This window comes from Pristiophorus japonicus, chromosome 16, assembly GCF_044704955.1.
Source record: "Pristiophorus japonicus isolate sPriJap1 chromosome 16, sPriJap1.hap1, whole genome shotgun sequence".
In the NCBI taxonomy this organism is placed as follows: domain Eukaryota; kingdom Metazoa; phylum Chordata; class Chondrichthyes; family Pristiophoridae; genus Pristiophorus; species Pristiophorus japonicus.
The window spans coordinates 115,347,956-115,361,551 of NC_091992.1; the positions used below are offsets into that span (position 1 = coordinate 115,347,956).

General features: G+C 39.1%; 1 protein-coding gene across 2 annotated transcripts in view; it reads left to right on the forward strand.

The window, feature by feature from the left end:
* mafga (v-maf avian musculoaponeurotic fibrosarcoma oncogene homolog Ga) overlaps positions 1-12,202 on the forward strand; it is a 46,691-nt gene extending 34,489 nt beyond the window's left edge. For both annotated transcript variants that reach the window (XM_070857751.1, XM_070857752.1), the window contains exon 3: positions 5,720-12,202. In XM_070857751.1, coding sequence (XP_070713852.1) covers positions 5,720-6,172 — 453 coding nt within the window. In that variant the 3' untranslated portion in view covers positions 6,173-12,202. The remainder of the gene's footprint in view (positions 1-5,719) is intronic.
* Positions 12,203-13,596: the final 1,394 nt, after the last annotated feature.

A 13,596-nucleotide genomic window follows, 5' to 3' on the forward strand; every position in this document is an offset into this window, starting at 1 on the left:
CCCCGCCTCTCTACCTCTTCTATCCTCCTTTAAGACGCTCCCTAAAACCTACCTCTTTGACCAAGCTTTTGGTCATCTGCGCTAATTTCTCCTTATGTGGCTTGGTGTCATTTTTTGACCAATGACACTCCTGTGAAATGCCTTGGGGTGTTTTTTTTTTACTATGTTAAGTGTGCTATATAAATACAAGTTTTGGTTAAATTATGTTATGGAGATTTAGTTTTGGTTATCATCTGTAAAATTATAGTTTTTTGTCACAGATTACTAAATTTCAGGTTCCTGGTCTCCTTTCCTGTGAAGAGGTTTGTTTTTGTGGCCATACCAGTAGAAAATGCCCAAATGCAATGACAAAAATAACATGTACCCTGTTGTGCTATATGTTGCTGTCTCTTGAGGGTCTCAGTGAGCTATGTAAATATAGCTGTCGAATGGTGCATATGGTTTTTATATTGATGCTATTTGTAGCTTCTCTTCTTTGCTGCAGATCAGACAGCTATCCAAGGCTTTTTTTTGCCGCTTGAGGTCAATATGGCTACCCACTGTTTTTTTTTAAAACTAGGTCCATTCATCTAAATATTAAAACAAAGCAACTTTCTGATGTGCTACAGTCAAGACCTCTGTACACAATGATTTGATTAAACCCTTGCTGAACCCTTCCACATTTTGCTAGACTTCCCAAGAATGTGTAGTAAATAACCTTCAGTAGAAATTCAGTAGAAACTGCGTTGCATAAAGTCAAATTTTATTTTCTGAAGACCGAAAAAAATCAAATCCTGAATTAAGTCTTTTCTATATAGAGTTAGTAGCTCTATATATCCTGAGAGTAAAGATAAATATTTAAAGAGAAAATGGGGAAGTGCTTTTCCGGGTGCACTACTCCTTTATAAATATAAATGGGAGGGGCAGGGCTAAGGATTTTGTCCATCTTCCCTTGGTTGAAAATGTAAAAAAGAAACTTTTTTAATGTGTCTTGATAATTCTATATCTGCCCAAGCCATCAAGCCCAAAGATACTTCGATACAATAGAGCAAACTCAAATTAGTTGGCTTATTCCGTTATTTATTGGGGCTTTGCTCGAAGAACTAAACATTGATTTCCCCGCCTTCCTACCCCCCCCCAAACACGATGTTTTTTTCTGATAAGGAGGCCGGTAAAAGGTTAATGAAACAAAAACTGACATACTTTTTTCTGTTATTTAATGGCTTACTTCAGTAGTTTGTTTTTTTTGTCACTTCTGAAGTTGCCACATGGAGTGTTGGTGACACATTGAGCTTTAATTTTTAATGCCTTTTCTGTCTTCAGAAGATAACATTTTCCTTTTTCTTCCTGTTTTGTCAAATAATTCTGCTACTGTGCTGTATAATCCATGTTTGATGTCTCTTGCTATGAAACTGATGTACACTTAAAATAGTGTCATTTTATATACCAAGTTTTTTTGCCTTTTTTAATGGCCTTATCTAGATGTGTAGAATTTTGCAGTACAGAAGGTAATTTGTTCCAACACACCCATGCCAACCCTCCGAAAAGACTATCCAATTGACCCCTTTCCTCATACCCTTTTTAAACTTTGAATTCAAAAAAAATTGTCCAATTTAATTTTAAATGCTATTCTAGATTCTGCTTCTATCGCCTGTAGGGCAGGCATTCCGTGTCGTACACTGTTATTCTTCCAAACTTTACTTTCAATTCTTTGGTGATTATCTTAAGCTTTTGCCCTTTGGTTACTGACTCACCCCAACCAGTAGAAATAATATTTATCTTGGCAAAACTTTTAATCAGATCCTCTCTTAACCTTTCTTCTAACGAAAAGAGGCTCCGTTTCTCCAGTCTCTCCTCATTACTAAAGCTCCTCATCCCTGGTAGCACTGCACACTCTCCATGGCCTTACCATCCTTCCTAAAGTAAGGTCCCCAAAATTAGACAATGTATTGGGTCAAAAGTTCTGGCCTCGACGGGTCCGTACAAAGTGTGCGGCCTTGCAAAGGCCGGTTTTCGGGATGCAATGCGCATGTGCCAAAAGCCGGCTTTTCCGATCTGTCAAGATTTCTCTAGACAGATCCTCCGCATCCCCGGGAGAAGGACATCCGCAGGGCAGAGATTGGGCTATTTACCCAACTCATGCCCAGCAAATGTCCTTCAAACTTTTACGCCTGGGCAGGTGCATAGCTTACTTTTACCAGTGTAACACTTTTAAAACATATAAAAATGTAATTTTAACACTCATTTTAATATTAAAAACCCTGTTCATTAAGGTAAGTTTATTTTGAACCCTATTAAAAAAACTTTTTTTTTTAAATTGCAACATATTTTTTTTCTAAAACATTTAATTACATTTAATTTCAATTAATTTTAAATATGTGAGGTGTTTTATTATGCTATGTTTCGGTGTTTTGGGGGTTATTCTCATTGATAGTAATGGGAACTCGTACGAACAGAGTTCCCATTTTTATCAATGAGAATACTGCATCGTGATTGGTGGTCCAGGCCCACATGACTCCAGCACGCACGTCCCTGAAAGACATCCCCCCCCGTATGCTGCGCAGCGAATCTAAGCCTCCAACCGGAATCCTACGTTCCTCCGGGACTACCAGGTACTATCATTTTTTTTTTCCGGGTCGGAGGCATTCGTCTGAAGGAAGCCTCCGACCACAATTTCCCCCCACGACAGCCTAACCACTGATTTAATAGGTTTAGCATTCCCTTGTTGCTTTTGTACTCCATTCCCCTACTTTTAAAACCTATGATCCATTGTGGGTTTTTTTTAACAGTTTTATCATCGTGTCCGCCCACAAGAGCTGCATATCTGAACCCCAAAATCTCTGCTCCTCCATTCCTTTTTAAAATGTTACCATTCAGTGTATATAAATGTGTGTCCTCCTTGCAAAATGTACATTTCATTTGCTATCCATCTACCCAATCTACTAACGTGTCTGTGCCCACCTAAAGTCTCTTGCAGTCCTCTGCATAGTACTTTAACTGAGAATTAACTATACTGGTGAGTACATTTAAATTGCTCCTGCCCTGACATTTGAGTTTTACACAAGAAAAATAGTAAGTATTGCAGTTAACTGTATAAAAAAAGATTTAATGTTCACCTGGCATTAATTGTGCATACAATGCTCCCTCTGAGACAGCGGCAGCCATTCAGTTCTGCTTTACAAGGGGGGCTTTTAGGTTTTTTCAAATGTGCCGTGCACTGTCACCCAAAACATTGATTCTGGGAGTTCACCAAGATCTAGGCTGCTTTAATAATTTTAGGATTACAATAATATTCCATTTTATATAAAACCCACTGGAGGTTGTGCAGTTACATTGGGCCCAAGTTTCGGGCCGCGACTAGAACAGCGCAGCCCCGACCTGGACGCCCATTTTTCGCGCCACAAAGTGCGCCTAAAAAAAACTTACCTATTCTCCGGCTCCCTGCAGGCCCTCTGGAGCTGGGCGCGCCGCAGCACGAGCTGTCGGGGGCAGAGCCAGGTCCCTGCGCTGAAAACAGTGCCGGGACCTCTGCACATGCGCGCTACAGTGGGCATACCTCCGCTCCCAACCTTCCCCCCCCCCTCCCCCCGACCGACCTCCGCTCCCGACCTCTTCCCACCACCACCCCTCCCGCCCAACCGACCTCTGCCCCCCCCGACCCGCGGACCCGGGCTCACGACCCCCCGGACCCAACGCCACCTACCCGTCAATCCGGTAAGTCTAAGCTCGAAGTCTTGGGCCCGGCCCGTTCAGCCTCCCTCTCCTTTCTTTCTCTCTCCCTTCTCTCTTTCTTCCCCCTCCTCTCCCCTCTCCCCTTCCCCCCTCCACTCCCTTCTTTCCTCTCCCCTCCCCCCTCTTCTCCCTTCTCTCCTCTCCCCTCCCCCCTCCTCTTCCTTCTCACCCCCTCTCCCCTCTCCCCCTCGCTGTCAGAAACACAGAGTGAGAGAGACACACACAGACAGAGAGACAGAGACACACGGGGGGGTGTCCCAGCACGCTGTTGGAGGACTCCCGGTGCTGCAGTCAGTAAGTAGAAAATGTTTTATTTATTTATTTTTTTTTTAAAAATTATTAATTTTTTTTGATTGATTTATTGATGTATTTATCATTTATTATTGATGATGGCTCTTTTTGTTAAACTGAAGTGTTTAATGTTTGTAAACTTCCCTTTAAACACCCACCCCACCCCCCATTCCCTGCGCCTGATTTGTAACCTACGCCTAATTTTCTAAGTGTAGACAAGGTTTTTCTGAGCATACAAAAATCTACACTTACTCCATTCTAAGTTAGTTTGGAGTAAGTTTTCACTGCCTAAACTTTCAAAACGGGCGTAAGTGGCCGGACACGCCCCTTTATAAAAAAAAAAAATCTGTTCCAAACTGAAACTGTTCTAACTGATTAGAACTGGAGCAAACTAAATGACGAGAATTGCAATTTCTAAGATACTCCATTCTAAACCAGTTGCTCCAAAAAAACAGGAGCAACTCAGGCCAAAACTTGGCCCCTTTGACTTGTAACTATCAAGCAACAAACCATTCTAACTAATGGACACACTGTATTAAAAAAATATATATATAATTTGCCTGGAAATTTAATTACCATCTAGATGTTTAAAAATCTGACTATAGTGGCCATTAAAGTAATGAAACTGTACAATGAGTTAGCTGATGTGGCGGAATCAAAAACTACAGTAAAGGTGACGACATCGTTCCAATTTCAATGCAACAGTGTTTCAGATATAAACAAATAGTCAAGTCCCAAATTGTTCCAAACTTCAGCACTGCGAATATACAACATCCATTTATTTCATGTGCAAGTCTGATTTTCAGCAATTCTAGCAACTAGGGCACATAACAAAATACTATGTTGGAATGGTTGCAGCAATAGAAATATTGAGAACTTTCCACATATTAGCACAGTTCCCAGCATAAATGAAGCTTTGAATTTTGGGCGTGCCAGTATGTTGGTGAACTTTGTTCCCTGCAAATTAACTACATAACATTAAGCCCAACAAGCTACTCCCTTTTTGATAGATCAGCTCCCTTGCCTACTTTTTCATCATAATCCTTCCTTTTATTTTTCTCTCACCAAGTTCACCCTTGGACTCCTGCTTATACTGTCTGTTTTAAAGGCCTTCACTGCTCATTTATTTACCACCTTTATTACCTTTTGAGTGAAAAGGTTGATTTCCCTACTTTCTAATAACCATTTGTGCCCCCCTTGTATTGGAACACTTTGACTTATATTTTCTCCTAAGTGGTTTTAAAGGTTATTTATTTGATCTAAAGTAAGATCAGCCAGTTGGTCAAACATTAGGAATTGTTATGTACGGACAACTAGTTTTAGTGGTGGAAGTATAAGAGTTGCATGGGTTATAGAGTGAGAATATTTTTGTGGTGTCAAGGGATCAACCTTCATATGAAAACACTTCTATGAAGAAATAACCTTTTTGAAACTGTTAACTTTTCCACTGTTTGCTATTTATAGTGAATTATAAACCTGTTCTTTATACATGTGATTATGATTTTGAGAATATTCCCCCAGTGTTGGGAAACGATGCATTTGCCATAATAAATGTTTTAATCCGTTTAATGTTTAACTATCAAATGGGAATTTCTGTCCTATGACTCAGAATTTCTAAATGCCTTTTTTTAAGTTGGTGCTACATTTTGAAAGCTTTCTCCTTCTTCTCCACCTCCATTTCCCCCCCCCCCCCCCCCCCCCCACCCACCCACCACAGGTGAAGCGGGAGCCAGGTGAAAATGGAGCCAGTCTCACGGATCAGGAGCTTGTCTCGATGTCTGTTCGAGAACTGAACCAACATCTGCGGGGCCTAACCAAAGAGGACATCATCCGGCTGAAGCAACGTCGCAGAACGCTCAAGAACCGTGGCTACGCAGCCAGTTGCCGTGTCAAGAGGGTAACTCAGAAGGAGGAATTGGAGAAACAGAAAGCAGAACTTCAGCAAGAGGTAGAGAAGTTGGCATCCGAGAATGCCAGCATGAAATTGGAGCTCGATGCGCTGCGATCCAAGTACGAAGCCTTGCAGAGCTTCGCCAGGACCGTGGCCAGAGGGCCCGTCATGCCGGTTAGAGGTCCCATCACCTCTGCCATTGGCCCCATTATGCCAGGCAAAGTGGCTACCACCAGCGTTATCACAATAGTCAAATCCAAAACCGATGCAAGATCTTAGTACATACTGCTGTAGACACAGGCCAGAGCCAAACTAGTTCGTAGTAGAACTGGTCAATTTATGGAGTTAAACACAAGGTTTTTAAAATAATTCCCCCCACAACCCCTCCTCCAAAACAAACATTTGAAATGTATTTATCCAAAGGGCGAAAACTGTGCATCGGTCAGTGGCAACTCCAATGAATAAGCAAAGCATTAGTTAAAATAGTCAAATTCATTCATCATGGCAATCAAAACTTTGATTTGGTAACGTAATGAGGGCTATATATTGTCCATCTCTATCACAATTCCTGCAGAGGTCTCCAGTTTTAACTGAACTGCGTTAAATCAAAATTAATAGACAGTCAGAAATTTATTTCAGCACCAAACTAGCACTTGAGTACTGTACATGACCACAAGTGAATGAAATGGATATCTTCATTTATTTTGAATATCTTGCTGCTTGATAGCATAGTCACCCGGGTGACTCCACAGCCTTCCCAAAGGACAAGTTCATTAATTTTCACTAACTTGAGTAAACTTTGCAAAACAAATTTTTTTAAAAATCTGCATTTGAATGCAGTGGCATCATGACCTGTTTAAGAAAATCCCAACTTTGTATGGTGCTGTAGCAGTTCAACCAATTAGATTGTAACACAGCCCGTCAATACAGTGGGATGTGTTTCTTATTGAAGGTTTTATTTCAGATCGAAACCTTGTGGCTAACTTTGTGCACTGACCAGTTAACAGCTTCTCATATTCATGCACATCTGAACACGGTGTACCGTATCACCATGGAGTAAGGTAGTTCAAATGACCTGTTCATATGGTTAAGCATTCCTTTCTATTCATATACTACTGGGTTATTTCTTGACAAATTTATAGCACAAATTTGAAATTTGGGATTTAATTTGTACGTTTTTAAAAAAAAACTAATACCTATTGTAAGACAATGCACAGCATTTAAAAACCTGCAGAGATGGGAAAAAACAGAATTATAGCGCCCTTTGTAACACTAGAAGCTGTTACAGCAACCCCAACATCTGCTTGTCACAAAGAAGGCAGTGGAATGTCAGACTGTACAATCAGCTTTTGAATCATTTCAAAAGACCAGTCTTATCGTTGTTGCTTTTAGATACTTCAAAATGGGCAGCTTCTGATAACCCTGTCCTTTTTTTTAAAATCTGTTTTTTATTAAATCGTGTAATAGACAATTGTTGACTATCTTACAGACAGACCTCAAAAGTCCGGTGTTTATCAAGTTTACGGATTTAATGAATTGTTGATTTCCACAACAGTGTTTAATCGTACAACCGTCGAATGTGTACATGTTGTGGTAGTTGTGGTAAGCGACTGTTCAGATTACCACCGGTTTTAAGTGACTTCCATCCCTCAACCCCCCCATCCCCGTGACTCATACCGCAGTTTCATGCCTCTTTGCACAAGTGATTAACTGAAGTGGTAAAAGGAAAGCAACAATCCAAGCACCAGAAGAGAGAACACTACTTCAGCAAAAGCCCTGTTATCTGTGCGTTCTGCTTTTAACAAAAAAGGTTTAATCCTCTCTGACGGTCATAAGTCAGATGTGGAGAGTTGGCTTATCATCAGTTCCTGCTGACTAGAACTAGCTGCTGTTTCACCTCCCACCCCCATTTAACTCTCCTCAGCCAAAAAGAAAATGACTGTACTAAACCTTTTACAGAAGTTTGAAACTGCTTCTAAAGAGCACGTGTGAGTAGAAGGGACTGATTAACCATATGAATGAAAATTTATTCAGAGAATCTTTGATAGTAAAAGTTCCTCTTTAGTGTATGTATACAAAGTATCTTTGTCAATATGTAAGGGTATTCGAGTTTAATTTTTATAAGTACACAGATTATCATACAATATTTATATACAAAAAACTTCACAAAAAAATTGTTTAATAGCTTTTACAGATGTTTCTAGAGTGGCTTATTGAAATCAATAGCTTTCTAGTGAATCAGCGTGTTACGTGGATGCGGGGTGATGTACTTGTGATGTGTTTAATATGCAGTTTAGTGTTATTTTACAGTTTAGTTCTGTATTTATTTGTGTGTGCGCACAATGGGGTTTTATGTTGTGTGTTTTTTTTTTCCCATATTTCCTCCTCCTTCACTTGCTGCACATGTGAATTTTTAAAAATGCAACAAACTTTAAGGAGGTGTGTGAACCTCGAGTTCAGTTTGATCAGCAGTCTCCACTTCTGAAAAATTCTTCAGCCCATCCGAACCAAACCAGGAGTACCAAACTATTGCACAGCATCTAATGTTAACTGTTATAGATCTGTATGTGCTCTGCAGGTTTTTGAAAAATATGGGGGATGAATTTGTGATAAATCTTGAACTCTCAGAACGTTTTGGTGGCTTGTATACTGCAGTAGTCTCCAAAAGTTTTTATCTTCTGAACTTTGCATTAATGTGCACACATTTACTGCCAACACATACTAAGGGATTCATTCTTTAGTTGTATTGTAGTAGAATATATATTACAAAGATTTGGAAATGCAAAAATATATTCAATGTCTAATGTAATTTTATGTTGAATGTGTAATCAAAGGTGCTGTTCAATTGTTGAGCTGTTATTGGAGTTGCTGAGTGTTCATTGTTAAATGGCTAACCCAATGTTTGGTCTGAAATACAAATCTATTTGGCTAAACTGCATATATGACTTGGTTTCTCGCACACCTCTATCTAATTGTGATATTGTAATTGTAGAAAATGCTGTTCTACACAATAGTTTTCAGTAAGATGAAACTTATTTTTATTGTCAAACAATTTCTATCTGTGCCATAAAGGGCTGTGCAAAATACCCTCAGCATCTCAACTTGACCTGGCTTTGATCTAACCACCCAATAACCTCTCTTACCAAGAATTTTGGGATGGAATCCTAATCAATCCAATTAAACCAAATAGGATTTATAGCATGTCTTATAGCAATCTGTTAATTTGGGAAAACTTTAAGGATGATGTAGGATTTTTGAATGGGATATTGTGTAACTATATATTTTTAGAAGTTTTCAATTGCAGAACTGAATATTAGTTAAAATAGTTACAAGGCCGCACAATATAGTTACAAAACTTTACATCCACATTTAACCTGTACTCTATAGATGCCGGTTTGAGGTGTTGAGTGTCTGGTGCTGAGACCATGCCTGCCTTTGGCCAGCTTTCGTGCCATGTATAGATGTTTTGAATAACGTATAAACTGTGTTGTGATTAAATAATCACATGAGGACACAGCAACTTATCGCTCGAACTTAAGTTCAAGTCTAGCCTTCTGGCAATGAGCATATTGTTGAATGTGGAATCATGTCGACGGGTGTTAAGTGAGAGCAAATGCTTAACAGTCTTCAGTTTTAATTGCTTTTAACACTAACTCTGCTGTAATCAAAACTACCTGATTCTTAAAGCCTTTTAAACTCAAACATGGCTTCCATTCTTAAAAATATGCCTATTGTTCAATCACAGTTTTAAAAGTCAAATTGAGACAAATGTCAAGTTGATTTAATTACATTTGTATATCTTGTGGCTTTTTCCTCTCCCTTCACTTTAAACCTGGGATGTGTTTTGTCCAAATATATTAATTACCCATTTGATTTGGCATTGTATAGCCTATTTCAAATTCATTTATAGGGAAGTCAAATAATTTTTTACCACAATATTTGATTGCACAATACCAGCAAGGATTGGTTCTAAGAAAGATGTAGTTTCTGATGAGAAAGATACAATTTCAATCACATTTTTTTTTAAGTAACTGGGGGAGGGGGCATGAACAATAATCCTGAAGCAACATAGCAATTATATTTGAAGCAGGAGTCTTATTCCAGACAAGAGGAAATTGCACTAGAACTACAGTATGGGGGAGATTTATTTCACGACACAGATTTTTAGGATGCATCAACTCAATATTTTTAAACCGAGAAGCAGTGTACTCATTGTGTTGATTATCAGGAGAAGGGGTACCCAAGATTTACGTATCTAATGCCATTGGAGTTAAAGGAAAAAACGTACTATTTTGATTGTCAAGACCTTTTTTTAAAGAAGGCATTTTGTATACAAGCTGATCAATATATCACCAGTAGGTGAAAGAATCTCTCTTTTCTCCCCCCCCCCCCCCCGCCCCTCCGCTCCCTTCAAATGACGAGACTAATAACTGAAGCCTTGTTCTAATTCCCATTCAGATGCTGTAGTGATTTGTTTTCTCTGTTCTCTAATGCTGCCGGCCTGTAACGTTTATTCTGTGAATAGTGTAAGTGCTTGTTTTAGCAAGTGCTTTGTCCGTGAGGTGTGTGGCGTACGTGTGTACGGCTTGGTGACTGCTGTCAAGTGAGGTTCTTCAAATATGCAAGCAGCAATTGGTGTCCAGGACAACAGTGCTGGAATAGTGCCCTCCAGATAGCAGGGGTGACTACTCATTGTACAAATAATGTCTTGATATAAGGGCTAAAGAGTTATTTGTGTTACAGGAGTATCTGTGTGTGTGTCTGTGTTTTATAGTGTTCAAAAGTTATAGACTGGAGTAATTCATGCTAAAGGTCATTTTTGTTGATTATATTAGCACAAATAATTTTTTAAAAATCACTATTTTGTTTAAACCCTTGGGCTCGAAACCCACATGAAATATTTTGGACATTTATTGAGGAATAGTTTCTTTCCAGCAACGACGTGACCTGATAATGAGATTCAAATTAATCAGAAATCGGAAACAAACTGTCCATTTGTTTGGATGTTCACATCTAGCCTGCTGACCAGGTTTTCACACTTTGACAAACCAGTTATTAGTGTGTACTTCTCAACTTTGCAAGCAAACCTTCAGTCACACTGCTCTTTGCTTACTAATGATGCTTGGGCTACTGGAAGTAGGATACCGGATGAGGAGTGAAGTATCCTTCTCCCTCCTGGCTGCATTTGTTGTAGATCAGATTCTAGCCCAGGATGTAGAATCCTCATTCTGTTGCAGAGCATTGCTCACTTCTTGGTGTCAGTTGGGCAGGTATTCCGTTTTAACTGTTGTACTGTTGCCAGAGTGCTGCATCCAGCTTTACATTTATTACAGCCCTTTGACCAGACACTGGCAAATTTTCAGAAGCATTATTGACTCTTTCAAGCACATTATTGGGTGATTGCATGTCACTGGGAAGTTAAGTACAAAGAACCAGCAAAGGAATTGGAATGTGGAACCTGGGTACGGATCTTTTCGAAATGAGATCCTGTTTCTGGAGATCAGTTGGGAAGTGAATGTGCATCAGAAGAAAATGCTAGTGTAGATTTTATTTTTGCGTGGGGCTGGAGTCTAGCTGCAGTGTCTTAGTTTATGACATTTTTCTGATGTAGCTGGCTAGTGTATCACTGTACTTACAAAATATTGTACCTGATTCAACTAATACTTTTCTTGACACGTATGCAAAGCTGGGTACTGGATTGAACTTGAAGCCTATTTAAATTTACTGCCCCTCCACGCAATCTGTCTGGATCTTTGGAGCCTAATATATTTTGCAAAGATTTTCCAAGGTCTAGATGTGTTTACTGTAAAATAAAAATGTCGCACACCATCAATACAAAGTAATGGGATGTTAGTGTGGGTACTTAATAGATCTAAACCTGTTTCTTTGAAGCATAAGGAAAAGGTCGTTACTTTTCACTTCCCAGGAGCATTGTAATCACACTATTGAGGATTGAAATGCTGTTGTGAGAAGGTTTCTTACAACCAATGTTGTGAAATGAAATTTGTGCAGCATTAGATGAATAAAGTTAAAACTATTTTGATGACTAATGCTCTCTATCAAATTCTGGCCCAAAGGGTGTAATGAATCACTGTTGTTGTACTTTGTATAAAGAGTCCATTTAATAAGTATTTATTACCTAAATTATTGTACTTTATGATCTGTAGATAAGTATGTATTCATAACCGCCATGAAAATTAACTGTATCAGTTTCCATTGGACACATCATTAATTTATTTCTGTATATACTGTATGTTTGTTGAGATACAGCTTACTTTATTTTGTATATGACCAATAAACACCTTTTAAAGTGATCTAACCTAGTGTAATGAAAGATCTATCTTTTACAATGTATAGAATAAGTGCGGTGGTCTAATTTGGATGTAAACTTTATCTCCTATCCCATCAACCTGACCATTAGGATGTAGTTTAATTCCTTTAATGAGTAAATGCATTGAGTGACAACTAAAAATATCATTTTTAAGCTAGTGAGTTTACAAGGAGGAAATTGAATTTTTAAGTTTAAAATCTGGTGTACTGTTAGAAATTATTCCCTTTTGGGTCATCACTTTGATCCTTTGTTCTGAGACAAATGATCCTTCAATCTGAGACACTGATCTTTCCAATCCAAGACACCATAAAAGTCTGATTACTCCACTTCTCTTTTCCCCTCAAACGTTCAATTCAAGCCTCAATACAGGAATTCAGCTCAGAAGCTGGAAGCATTTTTCTCCAAGCATTTGCCTGCATAGTCACTCCACTTCAAAGTAATGCATAGTATCTGAGTGCAAACATTTCTAAACACAAGTCTTTCAAATCAAATGGCCTGAATTTTCTACAGATGTACTTTCTCACTAAAAGCACAAATTTGCCTATTGGATTTGGTCAGTCTGCATTATGTTCACTTGGTGTTTATTACATTGGGCTAGATTTTAAACTCCTACCCCACCCCCACTACCTGGTAGAAACCAGGCCAACAAGGGCGTGGGGGACAGTTAAAATGGAGCAGAGGACTTGGCCACTTCTTTGCCGCCCTTCTCTGGCTGACTGCAATTTTAAATTGCAGGAGAGAAGAACAATTGCCCCAAACCAGTGAGATCCTCTTTAAACTATACAGAGTGGGCATCCAATGATGTCATTGGGGCCTGAGTTGCCATTTTAACCCGAGGCCTAAGTGGGGAGTGGTGGTGGCTTTCCCACTCGGTGACAGAAGCAGGGGCCAACAAAAGTTAATTTTAAAACATTTAATGGTTTTCTTGTGAACCAAGACAGCAGGAGTATTAATGCTCCAATATGCTGTGCCACTGGTGTAGGTCTCTTGAAAATAGGTACCAGGACAATGACCAGGTTCTGGTAGCAGATTAACCAGGGGGACTGTGCACAAAATGGGGAGAGCTCATAAAAGATTACATGATAAATGGTCACTATCTATAACCTTACAAGACTTTAAGACTTCAAAAGTATTGGAACGTTCTCGAGCTTAATGTGTTACAGCCTTTTTTGAGTTAGTGAAAGAACTATGGCAAGTGATGACATTCTATTCAATGGGTAAATCACATACCTTCAATGATTTTATTAAATGAACCATTAAATAATAATTAACTGGAGTGAATTACTACATTGCTGGGTAGTTCAGTCAACATCAACATTCGTAGAATAAAATGCCCTTTATTTACAATGCTCCATTGCATTTTGGAACAAGT